Below are 25,469 nucleotides of genomic sequence, written 5' to 3' on the forward strand. Positions count from 1 at the left end.
CGCAGAAGGAATTGATTTCGGGCTTCAGCTATTTTGGTGTGTCAATATCAAAACATTGTTCAGATTTTGTGCTACCGGATATCGAACAACATAAAATTTCCGTAGTCCTTGCATATCCTGGTAATTAAGTGATCCTAATAGGTCTTAGAGAGTATGGCACATATCTCACTACTAATTATCTCGGCTTCTAGACATTTACGCGTAAGCTCTGACGTTGATTATTTGTGGGGTTGTACCATACATCACCGTGGCTGCGTGGCCCAACATTATCTAGTTCGATGTCACACATTATCTAGTTCAATGTCACGCCTCTATATTTATTTTTCCAAATTTATTATCTTTTAACCTTTTTTTTTTAGTCTTCTTGTTTCAATTTTCTGATTTAGTAGTAGGACCCTGTTAAATGTCCGTTAAATTTAACTCTGAAGTCAACAGTAGGGGAGTCATTTTTCATTGGCATATTTGAGGAGGCAAATGTTCCTAAAAGAGTAGGATAAAGTGTCATCTCACTAGCATAATTTTTCTTGGTCATAAAAGGAGACACCTATGGACCTCTTCAATGAAATAACTCACTAGCATAATTTAGAAGAGGAAAAAGGTAGTTTTCCCATAAAATAATTAATAACCTTCAAAAGGAGACCAAGACTTTCTAAAGTTATGCATGTAAAAGGTCGAATGACATGTCCATGTACAAAATTTGCGCAAAGATTTCGAACAAAACATGAGCTTCCTTGTGATGTTGGCCCACGAAGAGGTTATATTTACTCAAAATATTAGCTATTTCGCTGTACATTCGTTTTTTGCTACTGGTTACAGCGATGATTTGATTATAGGTGTGTATAATGGACCATGCTGCGTATAAGTTTCACGAAAATATCCGATAGTGGTGAAGAGTGGAAGGAACATTTCACCAAAGGAATTGTTGAACTTGAACTACTGTATGAGTTTGATTATCATTAGGAAGTTGGATTGGAACCTTAGGGTGTTGATTCGATCTGTCAGGACTATCATTGATTTGATCAGCATGCCTCTACTTAGGTACAAGTCAAGTTTTGGTCTTCGCTAGACGCAAAAACAACAAATCAACCCATTTAGCACCCGTTATCACAAGTGTTATCGGAACCTGACCGAATCGGGCGGTTCGATTGGTCGAATTGGAAATCGAACTTATTTCCAGTCAGCTAAAAAACCGAAAATGCAAAAAACCGGATGGCTTTTGGGCAAATCTAACGAGCCCATATGAACCGGCCAGTTGGATGGGTTTAGAGTTTAAACAATAACGAGAGAAGCGAAGCGGCTCCCCAAATCTATCGTGCTCCGCACTTTCGTTGGGTAGATCCTTTTTGCCGAAATGAAATACTATTTACCATGCCTGTGGGGTAAAGGAAGTGATAACTATGCTTTCAAGGAGAGCTGGAATAAGGATAAAGACAGTAGGATGAAGAAGAAGAAGAAATGCGAGCCATTGAGGATTTGCAGAGAAGAGAATCTTGGAGGACAGTCATCGCTAGGGTTCGGCGAAGCGGAATCAACTCCCAAGCTTGTGATGGAATGACGGTGTTTTTTTCTCAGCTCAAAACCCTCGCCGGAAGGAGGAGGAGACCTTATCTGATTGAAATTACTCTTTGCCGGCTTTTTTAGTCTTTTGCGGCTCGTATTGTATTTTGTCTTTTTTTTTTTCAGATTTAGACTTGAGAGGTGGGTCTTCTCCAGTTCTCCTTCTCCAACTATTTTCTAATATTTTATATTATTTACTTAAAATAATAATTAGTTATTTATTTTATAATTAAATATGCAGTACGACCCATCGAATTTCCGATTAAATCCATAAACCCATGAACCTATATCTTGACCGGTTAGATATCCGATCCGATTCTAATAACACTGGTTATCACCTCAAGTGTCAAGGAAAAGGAAATTCAAAATACAAATGTTACATGTTCTTAATAACGAAATTTAAGTTATGTGGAAATGAAGACGCTATAAATTACTAATATTGGAAAGAGCCCTTCTATGCAGCACACTAATGACCTGTGCTCTGAAATATTCAGCCCCAAGAAATTCGAACGGATACTTGGCTATCTTGCAACAGGTAAAGAGTCACAGCCAACTTCCACGGACGTCATCTGGAAAGGACCCATCGATCTGCTCTTGCTGCTTCCCATCACTTGGCTTCTCTCAGACGCCATCTCTATGGCCCAACATTCCTTCAGTTCCGTTAGTACACGACTTATGTCAGGCCTCTGGACTGCAGTCGACGGCACACATGACATTGCTATCTCCACCATTTTCCAAGCAGAGTTGACACTGAACTTCCCATCCAACCGTGGATCCACGATGCTATGTATATCTCCTCTCTCAATGATCGGAGTCACCCACTGGAGTATATGGATGCTGCTGCTTGCGCTCCTTATCATGGCAGGGTGTCCTGTGATCAGCTCGAAGAGAATGACTCCGAAACTGTAAACATCACTCTTCCTATTTAAGCTTCCCGATGACTGATACCTGAAGAGAAGAGCTAGCTAGCTTTAGAGTCAAAGAAATCAAAATGACTGTGAGCCAATGATACTTGAAAAAAGTCAAGCTCATAATTTACAATTGCTTAAATCCTTACTCTGGATCTAGGTACCCTGGAGTTCCAGCCGGACGAGTGGAAATGGTGGAATCATTCTCCGCTGCAAAAGCTTTTGATAGCCCAAAGTCAGCAATCTTTGCCTGCATGCTCTTGTTTAACAAGATGTTCTGAGTCTTCAAGTCTCTGTGGATGATAGGAGGCTTGCAACCATTGTGTAAATAATCCAATCCTGAAACTCAGTCATGTGCTAATTAGTAAATCGGTACATCAGGGTTTACCACATCAGCCAAATTCTATATAATTTGCAGTAGTTACCTTGTGCAGCATCAATTGCGATTCGTAGCCTCTCATTCCAAGTCAAGACTTGTGCATTGCAACTTTGATCTGCTCCATAATTACATAATTGAGTGAACATGAATCTCTCTCTAATGAGCCCTCAGTTATATTAATGTGGAAAGACTTAAAAAGAAGGCCTTCCAGTACCCGATAAGTGCTGCCGCAAGTTTCCATTTTCCATGAGCTCATATATCAACGCCATATTCTTGGCATCATCGCAATATCCAACCAGAGAAACCAGGTTTCTATGGTGAACAATCCTGAGCAGTTCGGCCTGTACTTCCAAAAGGCACATTATTACATCGGTAATGACTGCTGCGGAATCTTTTAGTGAATGCTAAGGTTCCTATAGCAAAAGCGCTGAGATTCTTACCTCTGCTTGGAATTCCTTGCGTCCTTGTTTTGACGTCTGAGACCGCATCTTCACAGCAACATTGGTGCCGTTTGCCAGTGTTCCGAGGTAAACCATTCCGAATCCTCCTTTTCCAATAACAGTCTTGAAATTGTCGGTGATTTTCAAAACCTCATTACATGTAAAGGGCCGGTTTTTCAGTTTGACTGTCCCTTCCTGTCCTGTGTACCGAGGAAATTCGTATGAACATTAAAATAACAAGATGCGAAGTTAACCAACTACCTTTTGAGGACAAATTCGAGAATGATTATTTACCTTTTCCTTTTGTCATTTTAAGTTTCCAAATGACAGCTAGAGCAATCGACAGGATGACAATTAAGCCCGAACCTACAGCAATTAAGGGGACAACAAAGGAATTCCTCTTCTTTTTCGGCTTACAAGAATCTTCCAGGCAAAGATAAGGATTATCTGTCACGCTGTCACGAGAAAACCGAAATTTATTTTTATAGGGTTATAAGAATATTCAATCGTGCCGTAAAATTCATTAATATTGAAGATTCGAGAGTAATGAAAAAAAAAAACCTTAATTCCAGTTTTCGATCACTGATTTTCTTCTGAAGGCTCTCAGGAATCGGACCAGTGAGATTGTTTCCACTTAGGTTACTGCAAACAAGACAGCAACGCAAATAGTTAATCATCTTGCTTGGTCATAATCTCCGATACTTCACTGAATTGTCTTAGTGAGATCGACTCACAGGATATTCAGGTTTGGCAATTTAGCTAAAAGTTCTGGTATCGGCCCAGATAGTTGGTTGCTAGACAGATCCCTGCAGGAAAGAGGGAGGAAGTGAACAATGGTTGCGATATTCGTAGATAGAAGTTTGGATCAATAACGAGCTAGCAAAAGAAATCACCCGGATACTTACAAAGATATCAGTTCTGTTAGGTTGGCCAGTGAATCTGCTATTTTCCCTTTTAGGCCGTAGGAGCTCAGGTTCCTACCAATATTTTTAGCAGTGGAATCGCCTTCAGCAAATTGATTATGACATAAAAGATAAAAGTAAAAGAACGAAGAGGAATACTCACAACGAAGTGATCCTTGGAGGATTCTCGGTGATACATTTGACACCATCCCATGTAAAGTTGGTTGGCACGCATGGATCACCCTGCCAACTCTTATTCGTCACATTGTATGCTCTCTTGGTACCCTTCATAGCATTAACTGCCATGCAAGTTCTAATTAATATGCAATCAAGACTTTAGAGATTACCAGAAAATAAAAATAAAAAGAAGACATATGAAGATACACAATAGATCGATACAGAGCAATGAATCTTGGTTTTTAGGGTGGCTAGTCATCATTAGAGCTATGGCTGTTCTAATATCAGTCAAGTCATAAACCTGATTGAGGTCATTATGTTGAATGATTAAAGGACAGTACGTACCATCATTGAGGTCGGTTGGTCTGGTTGAAATATCGGGCAGGTAATATAACTCGACCGCATTGATGATTGGAGGAGCAGATGATGCAGAGGACGAAGAATTGGTGAGAAGCTTGAATTTGAAGCCAATGTCACTGGTAAATTGATTGGTCGGAACAGTCATTGGCACTAGGTAATCGAGACTGACTGTTTTAATGAACGCGTCGTTGCTGTAAATCGTGAATTCCCTAGGTGATGACACATTCTCCATTTCGGCAAAGTGAAGATATGAGATCCATTTGGAAGCACGAGGTTCGTGTGCTTCCGAAGAAAAGCTGAAGTTATGTGAGCTTTCCACCGTAATAAATGTTCTCAGAACTTCCGTTGGAACTTTATATGCGTCATTAGTTCTGTCCAGAGCAGGGGGCGATGTGCCATTCCAAGCCGAACTTAGTGGACCATCGTAGTTCGTATGATCAACATTCCAAAAGCGATCATACGAATCTGACGGGTGTCTGATAAAGCAACCGGAAAAGATTACCATAATGATATTGGTTAGTTAACTTAACCCTATAATTTAAAACTGAAGGAGAGCCCATGTGCTGCTTCGCTTTATGTAAAGGACAGTCCTCGCCTCATGTGACGGTCACATCAACTTTTTATTCAAGGAGCACATATGGCAGGGACCGCTAACTTAAATCAAGCATAAAACTCAGCTGCAAAATTAACTTCTTCATTCAATTTTGCAAGACACAATCAAGACCGCCAAAAAAAAACCCATGCTTAGGCCTAGAGTTTTTCTTTTTTTCTTTTTATCGGTTATAAAAAAGGTTTATGGGCATAATGTAATAAAATAGAAATCCTTCTAATTACTGAAGGGACACGAGTACTTCCCAAGCATCGAACTAAGATTTGATTTGGAATTTTCTTCATATAAGTATTAAGTGTTAGCTAACTATATTTTGTTGTGCCAGTTTAATGTCTAAATATAGATGCATTAATCAATACTAGGCGCCTGCGGAATTATTTTTGTGTTTGTGCAAGCAATTAGCTCGCAAATGTTTCCGCAACTCTATATAGTAATTGATAATATTGATAATTGATATTTCTTTTTTATCTTTAGACTTATTCGGGATTTTTTTTTTATTTTAGTTGCCCGCTTTCCGTGAAAATTTTGTCTATGCGAGCAAAAATTGTGGGGGTGGCAGCTCGAACTGATTTTGTATGATGTTATTCATTTTTATATTTTCTTTTAATTCCTTAAGAGTAGGAGAATAAATTGGAGAATGGTTATATAAGGTCTAGTATATGCACAATAAAGGGGGAGAATGCATTCGTTTGATGCGCAAATATACCTGAACACGGACTCATTGGCTGTGTTGCCCATGTTTATTCGCTTATAGAGGGCTAGTGTCGGAAACTGATCATCGCTCGGGTACATGGTGTCGGCGAGCTGCCGCAATTCCAAAGAAGAGATGAGTGGAGTTCCAGTGCCGGTGTTTACAAGGCACACCTGTATAGCATCTTCAGTTGGTGGAACCACATGAATTATCTCCTTATGGATGTAACTGCCGGGGTCCGAAATATCAACCGTCGTCCAATAGTTAACTCCAATGTACAGGTCGAATTTCAGGGTACGGTTTTGGCTGTCGTAATTACCATAATAGAAAGAAGCCCTTATTAAGTATTTGCGGCTGCCTTCATCTGACGTTGTTATTGGTGGGATTGTATAGCAGTTTCGAACTCCATCGGGAAATTCCCTCAGGGTCTTCGCACTCGCTCGTACACTCTCAGCCATGCCATCGCTCGATACCTGCTTGCTTTCTCCGGAGTCGATATATCCATCGTCCGTCTCATAATAAATTTGAAGATCGGGGTGGGGGTAATTATTCAGTGCTCCACAATCGATGCTAATGTAACCTACGAATTTAGAGAGATATTAGAAAGGAAGATAACAAATAGCTTACTCAACAATATTAATAACAAATACCCTCGAATGTAGGGAGATAATTAATTAAATGTGAAAGTATTTAGCGACTAAGCGTATGTGTTTGATAAGTACACTAATTAAGTGCTGAAGTTAAATTTTCAATACTTAATTGCACTCAGATTTTGTGTTATATTTTGAAAGTGGCTTAATTTAGTAGACCAAAGTAAAAAAAAAAAAAAAGGCTTAATCTTAAGTAGTGGATGACTTATTTAATCATTTTTATGCAGTTTTTTCAACTTATTCATTCAGTTGGAGGGCCTTTCTTTATTATTGCACCGGTGCCCTCAAAATTTTTCTGTAATCAGCAGATTAGTCCACCCCGTCACCCACACGGGCCACACCTGATAAAAAGAGAGGGAAGAGGCAACTGACCCACCCCCAATTTTCATAGAGAGGGAGTCAAGGAGATTCCGGAAGTGGTGCTTTTATCGGACGGCAAGCACCACCAAGGCGAGGACGCCGGCCACACTAGGGGTGCCTCCTCTCCAATGGAGATTGGAGACCCTTCGATATATATATATATATATATATATTTTTTTTTTTTTTTGTTTTCTTTTTCGTTTTTTATTTTTGTGAGACATAAAAAGATGGGGGCCATAAGTGAAAAGAAGTTAATGATTTGGGCAATCGTGTATCCATAATTTTAGCCCTTATACATTTTATTCTACCATTCATTCGAGCATTAACCACTATAAGGTGAGGCAACATATAATCCATAGAGCCATTAAGTACACATGAATTATATTAAAAATTTCGCAATCTTTGATTAACGCATTAACTGTGGCCACTCTTGGTGGTTATTATATGCGTCTTGATCTTGAATACGGTCTTGGAATATTCAAAGCAAATCACTGAAATAAACCAAAAGCGGAGCCAGACAGAGAGACACCAACCTGGATTGTTCGGGTCTAGCCCAAGAACCAGCTTTTTAGGAGCCAATGAAAGCATGCACACTGCTAACCAAAACAACGACGACGACGACAACAACCTCGGTCCTTCCATTTTTTTTTTTCTAATGTTGAGAAAGTTGAGGTATACTAGAAATGAGTGTGAGATTCGACGATGTTATATAGGAATGTAGTAGAAGTTATTAATAGGGGGTTGTAAGCGCGACCATTCCAGGAAGTCTTCGGAGAAATCATCTCCCCCAGTTCTAGATAATTGGACCGAGTCAATTTCCTGACAATTGAGGGTCATGATTTATGAAGAGAGAGAAATAAAGAGGCGCACGTATAGAAAATCTCACTGAAGAGAAATAGACTCGGAATTTCATGATTTTATGCGGGATGTATTTTACTACCTTACAATCTTTTTATCTCCCCCAGATGGAAAATTTATGTTCACGAGTAGATCATCGCAGCTCGTCCATGTGGTTACTCTCAAAGCCTGTAATTTTCTTTGCATAACGACAAATTTAAATCAGTACATTAATTAATTACCTTATGAGTGGGTAGAGAATTAATGACTTCTGGAAATTTTAGCATACTTGGTACATTGACTTGTGCCCAGCTATACCCCCAGTCTTTACTCAAATTTTTTTCTGCATGATGCCATCTTCATCTGTTTTTCTTTCACACAGTGCAACAGTCCAAAGATACGTTTCATTGACTTTGTGCCCAGCTATACCCCCAGTCTTTACTCAATTTTTTTTCTGCGTGATGCATCTTCATCTGTTTTCCTTCCCCACAGTGCAACAGTCTAAAGATATGTTCAACCCTCAACTAGCTCAGGGCTACGTGTCGATGCTTGGACGGGAATTAGTCTAAGCCAACTGATTGAAGACACATAATAATCTCCCCGGAAAAGACGTGTAGGAAACCATTTTTAGCAAGCCATGTGCTAATATCAAAATAACCCACCCCCTCCCCCCTCCCCCCTCCCTCCCACCCTAAAAAAAAAAAAAACCGTTGTCCCTGGCTTCAAAGGGAACTTTCAGAAATGAGAAAAAGGAAACAAAGATTTGCTGAGAGATAATAAAGCGATAGAATTGCGAAAAAGGCAATCTAATAATATTTACAACGGTAATTGAGTTTTGGGTTCTATATATGTTTTCAGCTGTGTTTTTTCTTTTCAAAGAAAAATTGTTGTCCAGCTGTTGCAAAATTTTGGTCACTTAATTCCCCACACTCCCGTCCCCATCTCACTATTTTTCCTATTTTTCTCTTTTCTTGTTTTCCTTCTCTTACTGTTTTTCCTGATTACCTTTCATCTTCAAGAAATTTTCTTTTGGCTGGATAAAGAGGAGTTGGGAAGCCCCTCGCAGGGTATAACTACATGGGTTCAAATCCTCCCATGGAATGTTCGTGTTGAGGCATTGCTACGGTAGGATCCATGGATTTAGGTTCGTCACCATGACACCAATGAGATTTCAAAGAGAAACCTTCCATCCGCAAGCCCATAGTTAGGACACTATTATTACCGCAACCAGGTTCTACAACAAATATGACGACCTTCTCCCTTATTAATTAATTTACTCCCACGTCTCCTAAACCCCCAATTTGGAACATCAATGCATTACCAATTGAGCCTTCACTTCATTGGTCCTTTCATTTTCACGCATGAACCTCGTGATCTGAATTAGTAGATTAATTGTACAAAGAAGTTAGACTGCTAGAATTGCAACATGATCTATACGTATTCTTTGGGTTGAGTTGATTACCATTTTTGTCTGATCGTTATTTTATTTATTGATGTTCCAAGCCCATTGATTAAGATTAGTTCTCACTCAATTGCCCTGAGAAAGCCTAGTTGTTGCTTGGGTGTCGCTTTGGTTCTGGCAAGATAGTACTTTTGGTCAGTTTTGAAATCTCGCTCACACGAAGCGCGGTTTGGCAACTATATCTCATGGTTCATATCCATTTTTTGGAGTGAAGTCAATGAACGAAAAGAGTTTGAAGGAGATGTAAGTAGGCCCAACTTGAAGGGAAATAGCACCATCCGTACGACGATGGAGAATTCTGCAATCCACGGCATTGAAATTAATGCTTTATAAAATGAATTCTGCATTGGCTACTTGGCCGGCCGTTCCCTCGTACTTCAAGCATACGTCGCGCACACATTCGGAGGACTCCGGTACTCTAACTCTTGCGACGACTTCATCGTTTGAACACCTCAACAAGCATACGAGCACATTCAATCTACAATCAAATTGAAACCCAATTACCGCTTATACCTACAGATCCCAAAGGCCGTTGCGCTACACTATAAGCAGATAAGGACGACTGGTGGTTTCGCCGTTTCTTGGGACTGCACTCTAGTACGCCTGGCTCTCTAACCTTGCCACGCGCGTGTACTGGAGATTGGCCCGCTACGCATTTCAGGCGGAACAAATATATAAACTGAAGTCTGACAGAAAAGCGGAGATGCCTCGAGTACATACCCATGAGATAAAAGCTAGCTCCCGTTATTTTCGTTTACGTTAAGGAAATCCGCTCTTATAGCTGGTAACATTCCGATGCATTTTACTTTCATTTCATTGTGCTCTAGCTACAGCACATCGGTGAAAACTAATTAATTCCATCTACAGAATAGTTTCATTTAGGGGTGATCGATTCTAGGTACCCTGTATTTTTCATGATACCCGAATTCTACCCTATAAAGGACAAGTTCTAATATTTTGGAACCGGACCATATCCTGTTAAATCCTGAAATCGAAACCTATCCGGAACTTGTATTATACCACAGGTTCCGGGTATCCTATTGAAACCTGTGATTTTTTTCTCCCTAAATAAAATCGAAAATGTCGCATACATAATCAGTAATCATGCCTATCAATAAAATTTAAATTAATCCACAACAATAAAATAATAATATGTCTCATCAATGCATCGACAAAATTAAACATTCATAATACGATCACACACAACAAAGTACCTCTGTTCTGATTCATTAGAGGAGACAGTAACTTTACTTTTTTTTAAAATAAATAATCGGTTCCGGGTATCTCGTAGGCAGGAACCGAAATCGAAATCGATTTTCACAGGTTCCTAAATTTAATACTCGAAACCTACACTATTTTCAATACGAGTTATCCGGACCATATCCGTTAAGGTAAGTTCCGACCAGTTCCGAATATACTCGGTATCCGTGCACACTCCTAGTTTAATTCTCGTGATCTAATCTAAAGCCTTCGGAAGGAGACGACTAAGACTTTGAATAAGTCTAAGATACATATCTCAGATATAAAACAGCAATGATATAATATAACCAAAGTTGATTGATTTAATGAATTACGTTTTATGGCCTGGCTAGGTCAATGTTGAGTGTCAATCTATATCGCACAATTAATGTGACACTTTGGTGGCTAGGCCAAAGACTCAATGACAGGGACAAAACCAATTAATCATGGACCACAATAGAAAACCCAAGTAATCATTCTAACGCGTAAAATTTACGTATATGGCAATAAATCAAACATTAATTGATGATTGATGTTATATGTTCTACTGAGTAAATATATTGGTATATCAGTCTAGACCCGGTTGTTCGGAAAAGATTATCAAGTAGTTGTCCTTCATCAGGGGATCACCAGCCATAATTTACGAAATAGTCATCTTTCGAAGGCTAACTTATTAGCAGTGCATAGCTACACAGAGAACTGAAGAAACCTCATATATATTTCAGGCGCGCAACAGCCACAAATCAGCTATGCTCAAAAGTCAAGACAGTGACAGCAACTTGATGAACTTACTAGATATGGCGGTCGTGCACTCCGAGGATAATTTTGTTCACTAGGTGAAGTGTTACTTTCTTTGCATACAGACTCACTTCGATGCAGAACCCTAAATGCAATATGGTGAGTAGTTAATTGAAGAAGGCCCTATTATTAAAATGAAACCGAAGGGTGTGCGTTTGAATTTTGAATATTTTTTATTTCGACTCAACTTAACTTCACTTATTTTCAATTTAATAACATAATTATTATTTAATCATTACTTTATTTCAACTATTTATTTTTTAAAATATTTTTTTTCATAATTTAACAACACAATCATTATTTAATTATTACTTTATCTCAACTATTCATTACTTTTTTATACTTTTTTCATAATTCAATAATACAATCATTACAAATCAACTAAAATTAAAATTTAACATAACTTAACTCTAAATCCAAACACTCAATATTAATTCCAGTGGAAGAAGAGAACCGATTGTTAGGAATAAATCCGCATCAGCATCTGCCTGGCCGCTTCAGAATTTGGAATCAGACACTGGTGGGGCCCCTTTCGACACGTGGTGGATTTCAGTTGGTGGGTGCAAGAGGGACTGAGGGAGAAGTGGAGATAGGCATTGGGCAGGGCAGCGAGCGGGTCTCTCTCTGGTGTGTCAGCCTATGAACCACAAGTTTGTGTGCTTTTTTTTTCTTTTTTCTTTTCTTCTTTTTTTTAATAATGGAAATTTTTCTTGTGTTTTATTTCTTCTTTCATGCAAGGAAGGAAAAGGAAGTAAATTTAAAATGATATTGTTATAATTAAGAATAAATATGTCAATTGATAAAGAGGGCACAACGCAGATACGTTCACTCACCTTTGATAATTAAGAGGTTATGAATTTTAAGTTCGATTTTTGCTGTAAGTCTATTCACACTTTCCATTAGTTATTAAGATTTCTATTTTAATGTATTAGACACATGACATTTTTTATAATTATAATCCAAAAATTAGAATAATTATGTTAATTAATGTAGTGATTAGAACTCATTTTCTTATTTACTATAACTAGTCTTCTTGTCACCCATGCGTTGCATAAGTAATTTTTTTACAGAAATTTATTGAATTTTTATTTTAAATGTGATTATAATTTTATTTTTTCATGGAGAATTCTTTTATGTTTTTCAAATTTAAACTATATTTTGATTTTGAATAAAGTAGTTTTCATAAATTGTGTTGTAGCTAAAGTACATATAATTTTTTTATGCACATAAATAATTAATTTGTTATGTGCAATATAAATTTTATTTGCTATAATAAATTTAAAATGTAAGGAGCTTTATATTGCGATATATTAATAATATATTGAATTTTGTACTTATAAATTATTAGTTCATTAATATAAATTGTACAGTTAACTTATTACTTGGAATTTAATTTTTTACAAATAATATTTTTCAGATTGAGAGCAAAAATACATATATAGATTAACCCAAGTAAAGTTTATGCAGGATTTAGAGTACAGATAATTGTAGTTTTATGCACATAAAATAATTATTTTTTGTATATAATATAAATTTTATTTTCAATAATTAATTTTCTAACATAAATTTAAAATAATAGGAGATTTGTATTGCGAGAGTCTAATAATATGTTGTAGCTATGAGTTTTAATTTGTTTATAGATTGTATAGTTAACCTATCAACTAAATATTAATATTTTACAAATAAAATTTTCCAGAAAGAGGCAAAGATACCTACATAAATTAATTCAAGTAAAATTTCTTGACTAAGTTTATTATTTTTAAATTTAATTTAATTTAATTTGACATAGAAAAATAAAAATTTTCAGAATGAGGGCAAAAATACCTATATAAACTAATTCAAGTAAAATTTCTTTACTAATTTTGTTACTTTTAAATTTAATTTAATTTAAATTTTACATAGAAGTAAAGATTATTTAGATGTTGACCTTCAAGCCTATTTGAAATTTGAAAAAATAAAATTAAAACCCTTATGTTTAAGTAAGTAGGAGGCGCAGTTACCATCTAGATGGCCAGCTGGCACGAGCTGGACCTCTGAAATAAAAAAAAAAAAATTTGACCCCAACGGTTTTCGAAATTGCAGAACGACCTCCGAGTCCCGTTCTCTATGAATACCGGTTATTTTTAGGAGAAAGGATCTTTTGGCCATTCTCAAATGCAGACACTGCCAAAATACACCCAAAATTCCGAAATCAAGTCCATTATACACCTACATCTAGCTACGTATAGTAAGGAATTGAGGATTATTAGCCCAAATTAGTCTCTTGGAGATCGCTATACCCGAAAGTTGCTTGAAGAAGGTATAATCCAGGCTTGTACAGCCTCTGGTCGAACCAAATTTGAGCTTTCTAGCTTGAGTTCAGATTGACTCTTGCTTCATTTTTCATTCCGAGCTTCTACTAGATGAATACCCGCGCGTTACACGGGCACCCATATTAATTAAATGATATAAAGATTAAATACAATATTCTAAAATATTCTTCACATGAATATCGAATTAATTATGTCATAATATGCGATTATAAATTTTTTTTTGGTTGCTATGTAAATAATAAAACCTAACTCTACATTTGGATCTAAATGTTCTATATGTATACTTATTTTTATTTAAATTTAAAGGTATAATAATATTTCATAATTTTTAAATATGATATAATTAAAAGAAAATAAGAATTGACATCCAAACCAATATGGGTTAGCTCTAGCGATTCGGCGCTTGCTCCGCTTAAGCAAGGTCCCGAGTTAGAGTTCTTGTAAATGCAAAAAATTCATGTTGGAAGAGTTTTACCTTTAGTGAATCGACCCGGCTCAACTGGATTAGTCGGGATTTAATTGGACTTTTGGATACTATGGTTCACACAGAAAAAAAAAATTGTTATCCAAGAAAGAAAAAGTGCAACATTGCTACTCATACTGATTGGACAGAGCTTATCCACCAATATATGACTCTTTACATTAGCATTTATTTAGTAGTACAAGAAACGGAACTGTAGTTATCTTGAAGTTTTTTATGGTGTATAAGTCTACTTACGAATTAACGATCGTGACAAATCGATCTAAGACTTTCTTACGTATGCATGCATTAATGTCATCTAATTTCATTAGAAGTAATAATTTAATAATTAATCAAATCTTACATTAAAAGAATTATATTTAGTTAAAAAGTGCAAAACATACCTCTTCATAAAAGAAAATCATGTCAAAAAAACTAATGATTTCGTCACTCCTTGCATTCACGGCACCTTGCGTTCACGGCATTTCACAATTTGTGAATTTCACTTTAACTTTTCGTGTGTCTTTTTCAAGTCTCAATTCTTTTATCATATGATTTCACTGTAACATCTCAAAAATCTACAGTATTATACAAAGAAACGATAATTAATAAGAAAATCGAGTTATGTCACGCATGAGCATGAATTTAACTTTCCCTAGCACACAGTTGATCAGGTTTGCAGGAAAGGAGAGGTCATAATTACATATACTCACGCGGTGCACCAGGATGTTCTTCTTTTAAGAATCCATTCCCATGTTCAATTTCTAATTGTTGGTGGGATATATATATATAGATCAGGGTCAGAACGGCGTATATTTTTCATAAATATATCTATATACAATCGACATATATAATCAATACACTATTTATATGTATATATATTCCAACGGCATATATAGTTTATATGTATGATCTTGCAAATAGCTTATATATATATATATGCATACGTCATATGTATACATCTATGCAAACAATATATATACGTTTGGGCTATATTATTCGATGGTATATAATCTATATATTGGGCAATATATATATATATATATTACGTTTTTTACTACATATTCTTATCTTGTGTATAATATATATATATATATATATATATATATTATGTTGGTTATATATGGATATAATCTATATAGTCAGTTGACAATCTATATGAAAATATTAATGACAAAAAATATAAAATTTCCTTATATTTTCATGATGACGTGGCAACATGAGAGAACATAATAGATGGCTTGAGAGGAAGCAAACCTTGGCGAAGAACACATTCATGTGGACGAACAAGAGACAGGATATTTGGACGGTTTCGTTGATCAATTGAGCCAATCGATTTGTACAAGGATAAGTGAATAAATGTATAAACTTTTCTTGTACAATTATTAGGTTTCGTTATCTATGTCGTTAGAAGGTGATGCCATGACCCGACATGTGATTTCAGGATTCAATTTTATTATGCATGTGATAAAATTTTGATTTTTACGAATTTCACTAGAAAAAAATATCGAAATTTTAAACATCGCTCTACCAATTTAAGTTTCCTGATGAATAAGACCTGAAAAGAAGAGCAAGTTTTAGAGTCAAAGAAACGAAAACAATTGCGAGGAGATACTTAAACAATTTTGGGGACGAAATTTCTACTAGTGGCGAGATTGTGAACATCATGCATTATACATATAATTAAATACATACTCATACATATATACATATATATAGGATTTGCAGCAGCCATTGGGCATAAAATAAATAAATAAATAATAAAATAGATAAAATAAAATTCCTTGTATGGACCTCAGCCCATTAAGCCCATAAGATCTCTTCCATCTTCCACTACCTCTGTCCCTAAAAGTTGGGCTCCGTTTCTTTTTGTTAAGGTTCAAAGCTAGAGGGATCGTTCAGAGGAGAATAGGGGGAAACGAAGTGGGGAGAGTCGGGACATAGAAAGGAAACCTCGGAATTGAAGCTGAAACTTGCATTTGCTTAGATAATCAACACGGTTCGGTATGTTCGAACCGAAATTGTTGTCTTTGTTGTGTCTTTTTATCTTCTTTCTATTTGTCCTTTGGGTTATCTTGCCTGTGGTTAATCAGCATGCTGGTTTTCTTTTATTTTGCAATTTAGTTATCTTGCATGTGGTTGATATAGGTTGTTTTATGTTGAATTTCACTTAAACGACCAGAGGAGCTAAGTTGTTAAGACCATCTATGCCTTCATGAAAGTATATATATATCTATATATATATAGGCGTATATATACATATATATGCATGTACCTTGTTCTCTGAGCTAATTGCAAATTAGAGGTTGGTCAAATAATCCCCAACAATGCCAATTCAGTTTCTCAATTTGGGGGAGTGTTCTCGCATGGAAATTTTTTCTGTAGGATTAATTGAGGTAGCCTAATGTGAAGTTCAAGGGAAGTGATGGAAGTTGGAATTTATTGTTTTACAGTAGGGGATAAGTAGATGAGAGGATATAGGTGGGAAATTGCGTAGACGAATTGTTTTTGCTGCCCTCTTCCATCTCCTATTGAGTTGCATTCCTTAGTAAGGTGTGCCTTGTAGCTGGTCTGCTAATGTGTAATATTTTGGGGGGTGGATCTTAATCATTTAAGTGAATTTCATCATGAGAATTTCAGATAACTTAAAAGCTAGACTAGTGAAGGAAACACTTTTGACCATCGGTGATCAGCGTGAAGGATTTGCAGCTTGATCTACTTTGAGTTTAGGAAGTAAGCATATGTAGAATGATGTTAATATGTTACGACCCGAAAATTTTTGTTTGTGTGTCCTTTGGGTGATGCGTGATGATCATGTTAGATGTTTTTTTTTTCTTTTATTGAGATGGGTGGTTTTCTTTTGTGATGGATATATATATGCATCAAGTTGGTTGGTCTGGTAATGTAATTAAGAGTTGATGTTATATATATATATATATATATGAAACACAGGTTAATTGTTGGAATGGTTATTACAAAATTTAAGGGAAATTTTGTCGGAATTTCGGGTCGTGACACTTCATCACTCCACCACAACCCGCCAGTCCCCGGGTTACCCTGAGAGGAGCTGTAGGTGTTGAGTTTGAACCACTCGGGACCTGGAGGCCTGCACACAATCCATTTCCACTGTGTCTCAGGACCCATGACTTTCCGTTAACAACTACTAGCTTGCCGGAAAGTTGAAGCCATCCTCAAAATGGGTAGCACTTTCATTGCTCGGCCTGGTATAGTGAGGCTCCAACAATTCCTTGTTACGCCAACTCCATAGCAACCAGCAGCCTACTGCGAATACTCCTGCCCAGCAGCTTGGGACCATTTCACATCCCGTTTTGGACACATTAAATACCATCCAGTCTGGTAGAGAGCGAGAAATGAAGGGAAGAAGATCCGTGAAGTTTGAATGTACTAATGCGTCCTAATAAACCAGATATACCGTTTCGGAGGATCGTGTTTGCAGTGAGATCTGTAAAGTTTGTTCTAAGCATTGCTTGGATCGTGATCGGATGGGACGATGGGTATCAACGCGTATACGACTATGGCCATTCCGAGGTGGTCAGTGAAGACGCGCGAGGATTTCATCCAGTGCATGGCGGTCCACCGCACGGGCAGGTGCATCCGGACAGGCTTACTGCATCGGACGGCAAATCGATCAATCATAGAACAAGCCATATGGGCCGACATAATTCTGTCATGCTGGCCCATTAAAATCCCCCAATAAATGGACATGGCCCAATATGTAAAGGCTCCCGGCGCTGGAAAATGGTTAACATCGACTGGAACAAACAAATAAGGGAAAAGCCTTCCGGGGATGACAACATAAGGATGACATGTGGCAGAGATTTTCACCGGATCCTTACGGGGAGCTTGGTTCAATGGTACTGTTGGCAATACGAAATTAGTTTTCCAACCCATGCCACGTGGCATAAATCTAATGGGCCATCTCTAAGTCAGTACATTCGGGAACAGTGGCATAAATAGATGAAGGTCATGGACTTGTTTACTATAGCAATAAGTTCATGACTTGAATTTTCCGTATCGTCAAACGTAGAAAGATGATATATTGCGTTTTAGAATATGGACCGAATGATATGCTCAGTTGAATCACCCATGAGTGAAAGATAACTGAATGGCACATTCAGCCGAATTATTATGAGTAGGAGAAGAACGGTTTGACGAGAATTTCGGGTAGATAAAAATGAAGACATGATCCTTAAGGATAAGATCACGTGGAAAATGTGCATGGAAGACACGATCCAAACGGCTACTAACGGATTTACTTGGAGCGGGGAGCAAGCCAAGACTTTCCTTAATCAGCAAGGAAGTTCGCTTTAGCCACTTTGTCCACGATCTCCACCTCAGAGCAACTAGCATAACAACCGGGGGAGTTTGGAGGCCTATAAATACCAGTTGATCTCTTGGGACAACAACAATAACTCAACACACGATTATCGACATATTGCTACTTAGCTTAGTTCGGGAGCATCCTTCCTCTTATCTTAAGAGTAGGGCAATTTAGATAAATGAACTTGTAGCGGCAAGGCTTATCTTTCAACAATTCAAGTTCAAAGTCTGTGGCAGTAGGAGTTCATGAACGACACGGTCACGACTCCATCATTCCCTGTTTAGGAAGGTTGTCTCCATTTCACGACATTTTCTTCCAAGCATCTCAATGTGGTTATAATTCTTTCAAATTATTGAACTTGGGCGAGCTTCAGTTAAGGTTTTTCAGAGCATAAACTACCTCTGTCGATGGAAAGCAGAGCGGGCCATCTTTTGTAACTATGTTTGGAGTTTGATTTCTTTTAATATTCCAATTGTAATTCCCATATTGTTATTAAAGATAATAGTGCGTTTGGTTTCAGAGTTAAAAGCTCCGTTTGTTTTCAAAGTCGTGATTTAAGATTTTAACTTTAACTTTAACTCAAAACACTACACAACAAAACACACATTTCAAAAGTCAAATTGGTGGGCCCCATATATTATTAAAATACAATCCCATTATAATTAATTATCTCTACCTTCCATTCATTTTATATTTCAAAAGTCAAACTGGTGAGCCCCATATATTTTTGTCTTCTTCTACAATCACAATCACAATCACAAATTCGTGACTTTAACTCCGAAAACAAACGCATTGAAAGTAACTTTGATTTTGATTGTGAAAAATGACAAATGTTGTGTAGTGTGTTGAGTTAAAGTTAAAGTTAAAATTTTTGACTTGGGAAATGTGTATTTTTGTTGTGTAGTGTGTTAAATTAAAGTTAAAGTTAAAATTTTTATGATTTTAATTCTGAAAACAAACAGGCTATTAAAGTCATTTTCATTCAATTGCTTTGCAATTATTTGTTCTCTCTATTATCACGAAATTCTCATGCACAAGACATTACCTAAAAAAATCCATAGAGTTTGGACCAGAAAAAAGTTATCCAGAAAACTGAAAATTCGAAACTACTTTCTCTAGTCTGTCAAAATCTGCAAACAAGTACAAATCACCGCTAGTCACTGCAATCATAAATTAGGTAATAAGCTAAACTATTTCATTTGTTCTCGATTTAATGCATGATTGCCTGCAAATTGTACCAGGTTCTGCATCACAAACATCTTTAACACATGGAATCCGAAGAAATATTATATACAATGCTGTATGTGTTGACTCCTCCTTGAGCTGTAAACAACTGGAAAACTAACAGAGAAAAAGAACATATCACGCTAGGCCAATGATGCCTTATACAAATTCTAGCCATAAATTTCTGCCGAGCAGGGGAAATAAATGGGCGATTTATTTCTATGGACAGGGTTGCTCTTGCCCGAGCCTGTGATACAGCTTCCTGCCATTAAGAAAGCAAACAAAAAGTTTTAATCAGGTAAGTTATATACTTTATGATTGCATCTGATCCTAGATATCACATAAACAATATTTTCATATGGGGAAACTACTGAGATCTGTTACCTTTATCTTCGACTATAGATAACCGGTTGATAGCTTTCTTCTACGTCCTCCTCCTGTGTTGTCTGAGTCCAAAAGTTTGTGCAAACCAACCCGGTTGTTTAGTGATTATCTTGTGTCCAACAGCTGCTGCGACAATGAAACTACCCGCGTAACCTGCAGCAACAGCTTTCCACTCAATCTCAAATGTTGCATCAGAACCTTCATCATTTTCGGCACTATTTGGAGGCGGCGGTTGTGGGGGACTTCCGCATTTTCTTGACAAAGGATCTCCACACAGCCCTTCATTTCCCAAGTACGAGTTGCTTTGAAATGAATCAAACTGCTTCCCTCGAGGTATAGGGCCTGACAGGTTGTTGTACGACACATTAAAGAAGGCAAGGAAAGTGAGCTGCGTCAGCTGTAGGGGGATATCCCCCAAGAGCTCGTTCTGGGAAAGGTCAAGAGATTCCAATTGCATCAGAGCTGCCATGGATGGAGAGACTGATCCTATGAGCATATTGTTGGAAAGATTGAGCAGATGAAGTCCGTCTAGACTGGCAATAGAATCTGGAATCTCCCCAGTAAAGTTGTTGCTTGAAAGATCGACCACTTTGAAGTATCCGAATATCTTTTCATACTCCATCTCCACCCCCTTGTTAATGATTGTCATTGAGAAATCATAGGATGAATATTCAAAGCCCTGAAAGATCCCAAACGGCCCATTGTATCCACTTAAGTAATAGTTCCGCTCAGGACTAGAAACACCCATGTGTCTCCAACTCTGGAAGTATAAGGATGGCAGGGATAGCTGAAAGTTATTGTAAGAGAGGTCAATGATCTGTAATTTGGGGAATCCGGGGTCCCTCTTGGGTTTTTCGATTCCTCCATGGAATTTATTAGACTGCAAGATGAGTACCCTTAAGCCGGAAAGTGACCCTAACCAAGATGGGAAAGTATCATGTATCCTATTGCTGCCCACATTAAGGAATGTTAACTCCGAACAATTTGAGAGAGATCTCGGCAATGGCCCTTGCAACTGATTATTGCTCAGGTCTATCATCTCCAGTGCACAGGTGCTGGTGTTGCTTCCGAAGAGAGGAATTCTTCCATGGAAGTTGTTGCTATGCAAAGTTAGCATCACCAGGTTCTCGCTCAAGCTGCTCAAGCATTGTGGGAGCTCACCTGTAAAGTTGTTCTTCGAGAGATCAAGTAAACTTACATACTTCCAATCGCATAAAAGTGGTGATAATTCGCCGGATAGCATGTTATCTGACACCAGGTAATACCCAATCTGTTTTGGAGGAATGGGAAGTGATCCCTGCAGCTTGTTAAACCGAAGGTCTAGAGATTGAAGATAAGTTGCATTGTAATAGAAGAGATCCCTTGGGAAACTGGTCAGAGAATTACGTGAAAGGTTCAGATATGCTAGAGTTTGCAGTGTTGTATTCAGAAACCATTCTGGTATTTGTCCAGAGAGATTGTTATAGGATAAGTCTAACTGAAACAAGTTATCTAGTTTCTCTAGGAACTCCGGGAACTCACTCAGATTGCATTGAGCCAAACCGAGAATCTGGACATTTTTTAGACTATCACTTCCATTTGGTCCAATGGCGAGTGAGAAATTGTTGAATGATAAGATGAGTTGCTCTAGGTGCTCCATCTCTGAGAACATGTCCAACTGCACTGTTCCACTGAGATTGTTTGAACGAAGAAAAAGATAGGTGAGGCTTTGGAGTTCAGAGAGCGAGGCCGGGATTGTGCCATGAAGCTTATTGAAAGACAGGCCAAGGCGTTGTAAATGGGTGAGGCTCGCTATTTGAGTTGGAATTTCACCTGTAAATTGATTCAAGCGCAGATCTAACCCAGTAAGTCGGATGAGGTTCCCAAGTGATGGCAGTATCTCACCGGTGAATTGATTATAGGCCAGCTCTAATGTTACGAGGTGTGTCAAGTTTGAGATAAAAGGAAGGATTGGGCCACGAAGACTATTGAATGTAAGGTCTAGGGTAACGAGTTTGGTCAAGTTACTTATTGATGGAGGAATCATACCCTGAAGATTGCATCGACTGAGGGTCAGCTCTCTCAAGGATTGGAGGTTTCCAAGTGAAGTGGGTATGGAAGAGTAATTGAGGTCGAATGAATTGAGATTGAGCTTCTGTAAGTGCACAAGCCGGAATATGCTACTATTGGAGTTGATCGAACTGTAGGGGTCACCGCCACACTGAATGAGGTTGAGGCCGATCACGTGGTTGTGAGGGCCACCGCACTCGACACCTTCCCAGGAGCAGCAATTCCGAGCTTCTCCTTCTGGCCTCCATGAGTTAAAACACGTATCAAAATCAGGATATCTCAGTACGAGACTTCCCTTGAATTCCAACAGGGCAGACCTCTCATCGTCATGGCACCAGAGCTGCGGCGGAGGGAGGGGAGATTGGGCTGCTAGGAGAATTTTAAATGGAAGAATAAATTGCAAGGACATGAAGAGATACAAGCCCTTCCCCATGAGCTCCCCCGATAACTCGAATTTCAGACAAGAAAAGCTATGCTAGTGTAAAGGTGATTTTATAGATGATTCTTGACTCCCAAGATGTGGAATGCGACCCATAGTCCTTGCGTAGAATTCTCGTTTAACCCGTTTCTTTTGGATTGTAGGAAAAGGCCCTCCTGAAAACTTTATATATGGAAGGATCAAGGACGGCCAGCAACTCAATTGATAGAATATTGTTTCTAGTGAATGGGCTCTTCCTCAATTCAAAGTCTTCTCTAAAAAATGTCTCTTTCCTTTGCCGTCTTTGAGAGGGTAAAAACATAACATCAGCGGTCACAACATGCCTAGTTTACACATGGCTGGACCAAGTCCAAGCCTTGACTTTGTAGATGTTCCCCACGATGTTGTCTTTTTCTATGATCGACCTACCACCTGAGTCCTCAAGAATGATTGAACTTTGATCTATATAGATGTATGAAATGGTGGAGAGAAGTTTGATATTCAGCATACAAGATTATGCACTCCAAGTTTTACAGCTAGAAGATTAAGAAACTAGCTGCAAGTCATTGCCCCCTAACTTATCGTAGAAAGTAAGAAACAGGGGAAAAAAAAGAGATATCCCGACCACGTACATGCTCCATGAGGTTTATCGTACACCTTGTTTATCATTCCTTCCATCACATAATGAAGCTGCCTGCAAAGATTTATCTTAAGTATTAGGAAGTTTGATAAAATTCGGAGATGTTCCTAAAGCAATAATAGATTGTAATATTTTTAACAAAGATCTTTGATCAAATAGTGTAACGTATTTCACAATAGTACTTCGTTGAGTTCAACTCTGTACCTCCCTCTGCTGCTGAACGACTAGCTAGAAAAGATCACTGATCCTTCTGCTACCTCCTTCTTCTTCGATCTCTAAGTCCAAAGTTCTCGCAAACCAATCGGGTCATCTTGTGATATTCTTGTTGCCAAAAACTGCTGCAATTACAAATGCACTTCAATAATCCACTGCCACGGATTTCCACTCAATCTCAAGACCACTTCCAGGCCCTTTGTTCTTCTCATTCTGCAGAGGCGGCCGGGTAGGAGGAAACTCTTCATGATTTCCGCATTTCCTCAACAGTGGATACCCACACAATCCTCTATTGCCCTCATAAGATGTGTCCTCTGTTTCTATATTGATGGCCGCCATTCGCACTAATTCAATAGTTGGGTAGAGTTTGCAGCTGACAGGGGAGTTCAGGCGCTTGAGCTAAACTGCTATACTATAGACGATGATCTTCCACAGTGCGCTTTCCCCCAACTGCAGCCTAGCTTTCTCTTTCGCATTAAGTTACTGAGATCTCTCTGTTTGAGAGAAGTTGATATCAGCGGGGAACAGCTCAGGCTTTTCTTATGCGAATGCAAGCTCCTCAAAAGAGTGTGTATCCGTCGGTCATGGATATTAACCATCTCAGGGGTCGCCAAGGGCCCTCCGCTCCGGTTGAAGTATCTCAACATATGTAGCTATGGCTACACACGGTCCAAAAGCATCATGATATTTGCCCCGACCCCCTATCTCGTGTCATTCATCTATGAGGGAGCAGCAACAAGCTTTCACATAGAATCTGCCCCTCGGCTCGTTCACCAATCTGTTTCAACTTGGCTGAAAGACCCTCTGCCTCTGTTCCAGCCTTTCACTCGCTACTCTTCCCCTCTTCAAAGTTCAAACCCTTGCTATCACATGCAATGATTGGGATTCGGTTAATGCTTCTTGAGCGCCTCATATGACTTCCAATTGTGAGTTCATAATCTTATCGTGCATTTAATCAATCGATGCCACCCTGTGCATGTGCTGCTAATTTCGTGAATTAGATAGAGTTCGTCCTTAGCAAACTGTCTTTTTACAGGTTGTACGCACGCTGCGTGGTTTTCCTGGATTGACTTGCCTGAAACATGTAAAGCTAGGCGGATTTGCCGAGTTAAGTGATTACCAGAAACCCTCGTATAAAGGCTCGACATTCCTTGTCATTGAGGCAACACCTTTCTTGCACCACTTGACAATCAAGGTGAGCGTGAATGAGCTTAATTAAATTCAAGCGATATGTAATGCAGCATGATATACAATGATCTCTATGCATATTTTCTTCAAGTGTTAAAATAATACCCTGCATTGCAGTTTTTGAATCTTGGTTGGACAGACACTTGATCAGTGAATTGATTCGTATTATGCGGAGCCTTTTAGTTGTAGGTTGGCGAAACTTCATGTGAGGACCTGAAGGAGACAGTAGCTCATTTTGTTACTGGGGATGGCCATCACAGATGCCTCCGTGTGGTGGAACTGGTGGGTTTCAAAGGGTCGAGGGGCGAAGTCAAACTTGCCTTGCATATGATCACCCGTGTTGCGATTTCACCCCAGAAGCTACTCATTGATCTACATGAACCTGATATTGTGGGATGTCCTCTGGAGTAGATGGTTCCAGCTTACAGGAAATCAGATAAAGCACCGGAGAGAGCCTTGAGGAAGATCGGCCGGAAACTGCCTCCTGGAGTTGAAATGTTGGTTGTCCGGGGCGATATATCAACCACACCCTCTGCTAGCAGCAAGATTCTTTCCCAGGAGCTTTCAGTTAATTTTCTTTCTTATTAATTATCGTCTGACTAGATTACGTTTCCGGAGTAATTCCATATTAAACAATATCTAGATAGCATATATCATGCAGGTGAAATTTCTCATATGCGGGGTACATCAACTATGAGAATTAATAATATATCTCATTTTATATTTCCGTGTGCTTTTTTCTTTTTCTCACAAAAAGTGATAGAATTAATCGTTTTAGGTTAATTCAAGTGGTTCGGCATTTATTCTCTTTAAGCATAGGTCTTGGGTTCGAGTCTTGTGAAGGGAGAAAATTCACGCTGGGAAGACTT

The 25,469-nt window shown here is 38.3% G+C and overlaps 2 protein-coding genes across 2 annotated transcripts; both read right to left on the minus strand.

Moving 5' to 3' along the window:
- Positions 1-1,812: 1,812 nt before the first annotated feature.
- LOC116201555 (senescence-induced receptor-like serine/threonine-protein kinase) lies at positions 1,813-7,781 on the minus strand. Its single transcript, XM_031532817.1, has 13 exons — positions 7,568-7,781; positions 6,040-6,604; positions 4,709-5,199; positions 4,350-4,485; positions 4,190-4,261; positions 4,019-4,090; positions 3,846-3,926; positions 3,579-3,739; positions 3,285-3,484; positions 3,059-3,185; positions 2,891-2,959; positions 2,615-2,804; positions 1,813-2,505 (listed from the first exon to the last, which is right to left on the minus strand). Exons 1-13 carry the CDS (start codon positions 7,674-7,676, stop codon positions 2,079-2,081), a joined length of 2,700 nt encoding a protein of 899 aa, XP_031388677.1. The 5' UTR covers positions 7,677-7,781; the 3' UTR covers positions 1,813-2,078.
- Positions 7,782-19,597: 11,816 nt separating this feature from the next.
- LOC116198867 (receptor-like protein 20) lies at positions 19,598-22,667 on the minus strand. Its single transcript, XM_031529120.1, has 2 exons — positions 20,093-22,667; positions 19,598-19,970 (listed from the first exon to the last, which is right to left on the minus strand). Exon 1 carries the CDS (start codon positions 22,572-22,574, stop codon positions 20,133-20,135), a length of 2,442 nt encoding a protein of 813 aa, XP_031384980.1. The 5' UTR covers positions 22,575-22,667; the 3' UTR covers positions 19,598-19,970; positions 20,093-20,132.
- Positions 22,668-25,469: the final 2,802 nt, after the last annotated feature.

Source organism: Punica granatum, chromosome 3 (genome assembly GCF_007655135.1).
Source record: "Punica granatum isolate Tunisia-2019 chromosome 3, ASM765513v2, whole genome shotgun sequence".
Taxonomy (NCBI): Eukaryota; Viridiplantae; Streptophyta; class Magnoliopsida; order Myrtales; family Lythraceae; genus Punica; species Punica granatum.

Excerpts from the sequence above, each read along its gene's own strand:
- LOC116201555 (XM_031532817.1), bottom strand. The coding sequence starts at position 7,676 with ATGGAAGGACCGAGGTTGTTGTCGTCGTCGTCGTTGTTTTGGTTAGCA. Across the intron at positions 4,486-4,708 it reads ACCAACCGACCTCAATGATG|TTAATGCTATGAAGGGTACC; the intron begins GTACGTACTGTC and ends CTTGCATGGCAG. Across the intron at positions 4,091-4,189 it reads CTAACAGAACTGATATCTTT|GGATCTGTCTAGCAACCAAC; the intron begins GTAAGTATCCGG and ends TCTTTCCTGCAG.
- LOC116198867 (XM_031529120.1), bottom strand. The coding sequence starts at position 22,574 with ATGGGGAAGGGCTTGTATCTCTTCATGTCCTTGCAATTTATTCTTCCA.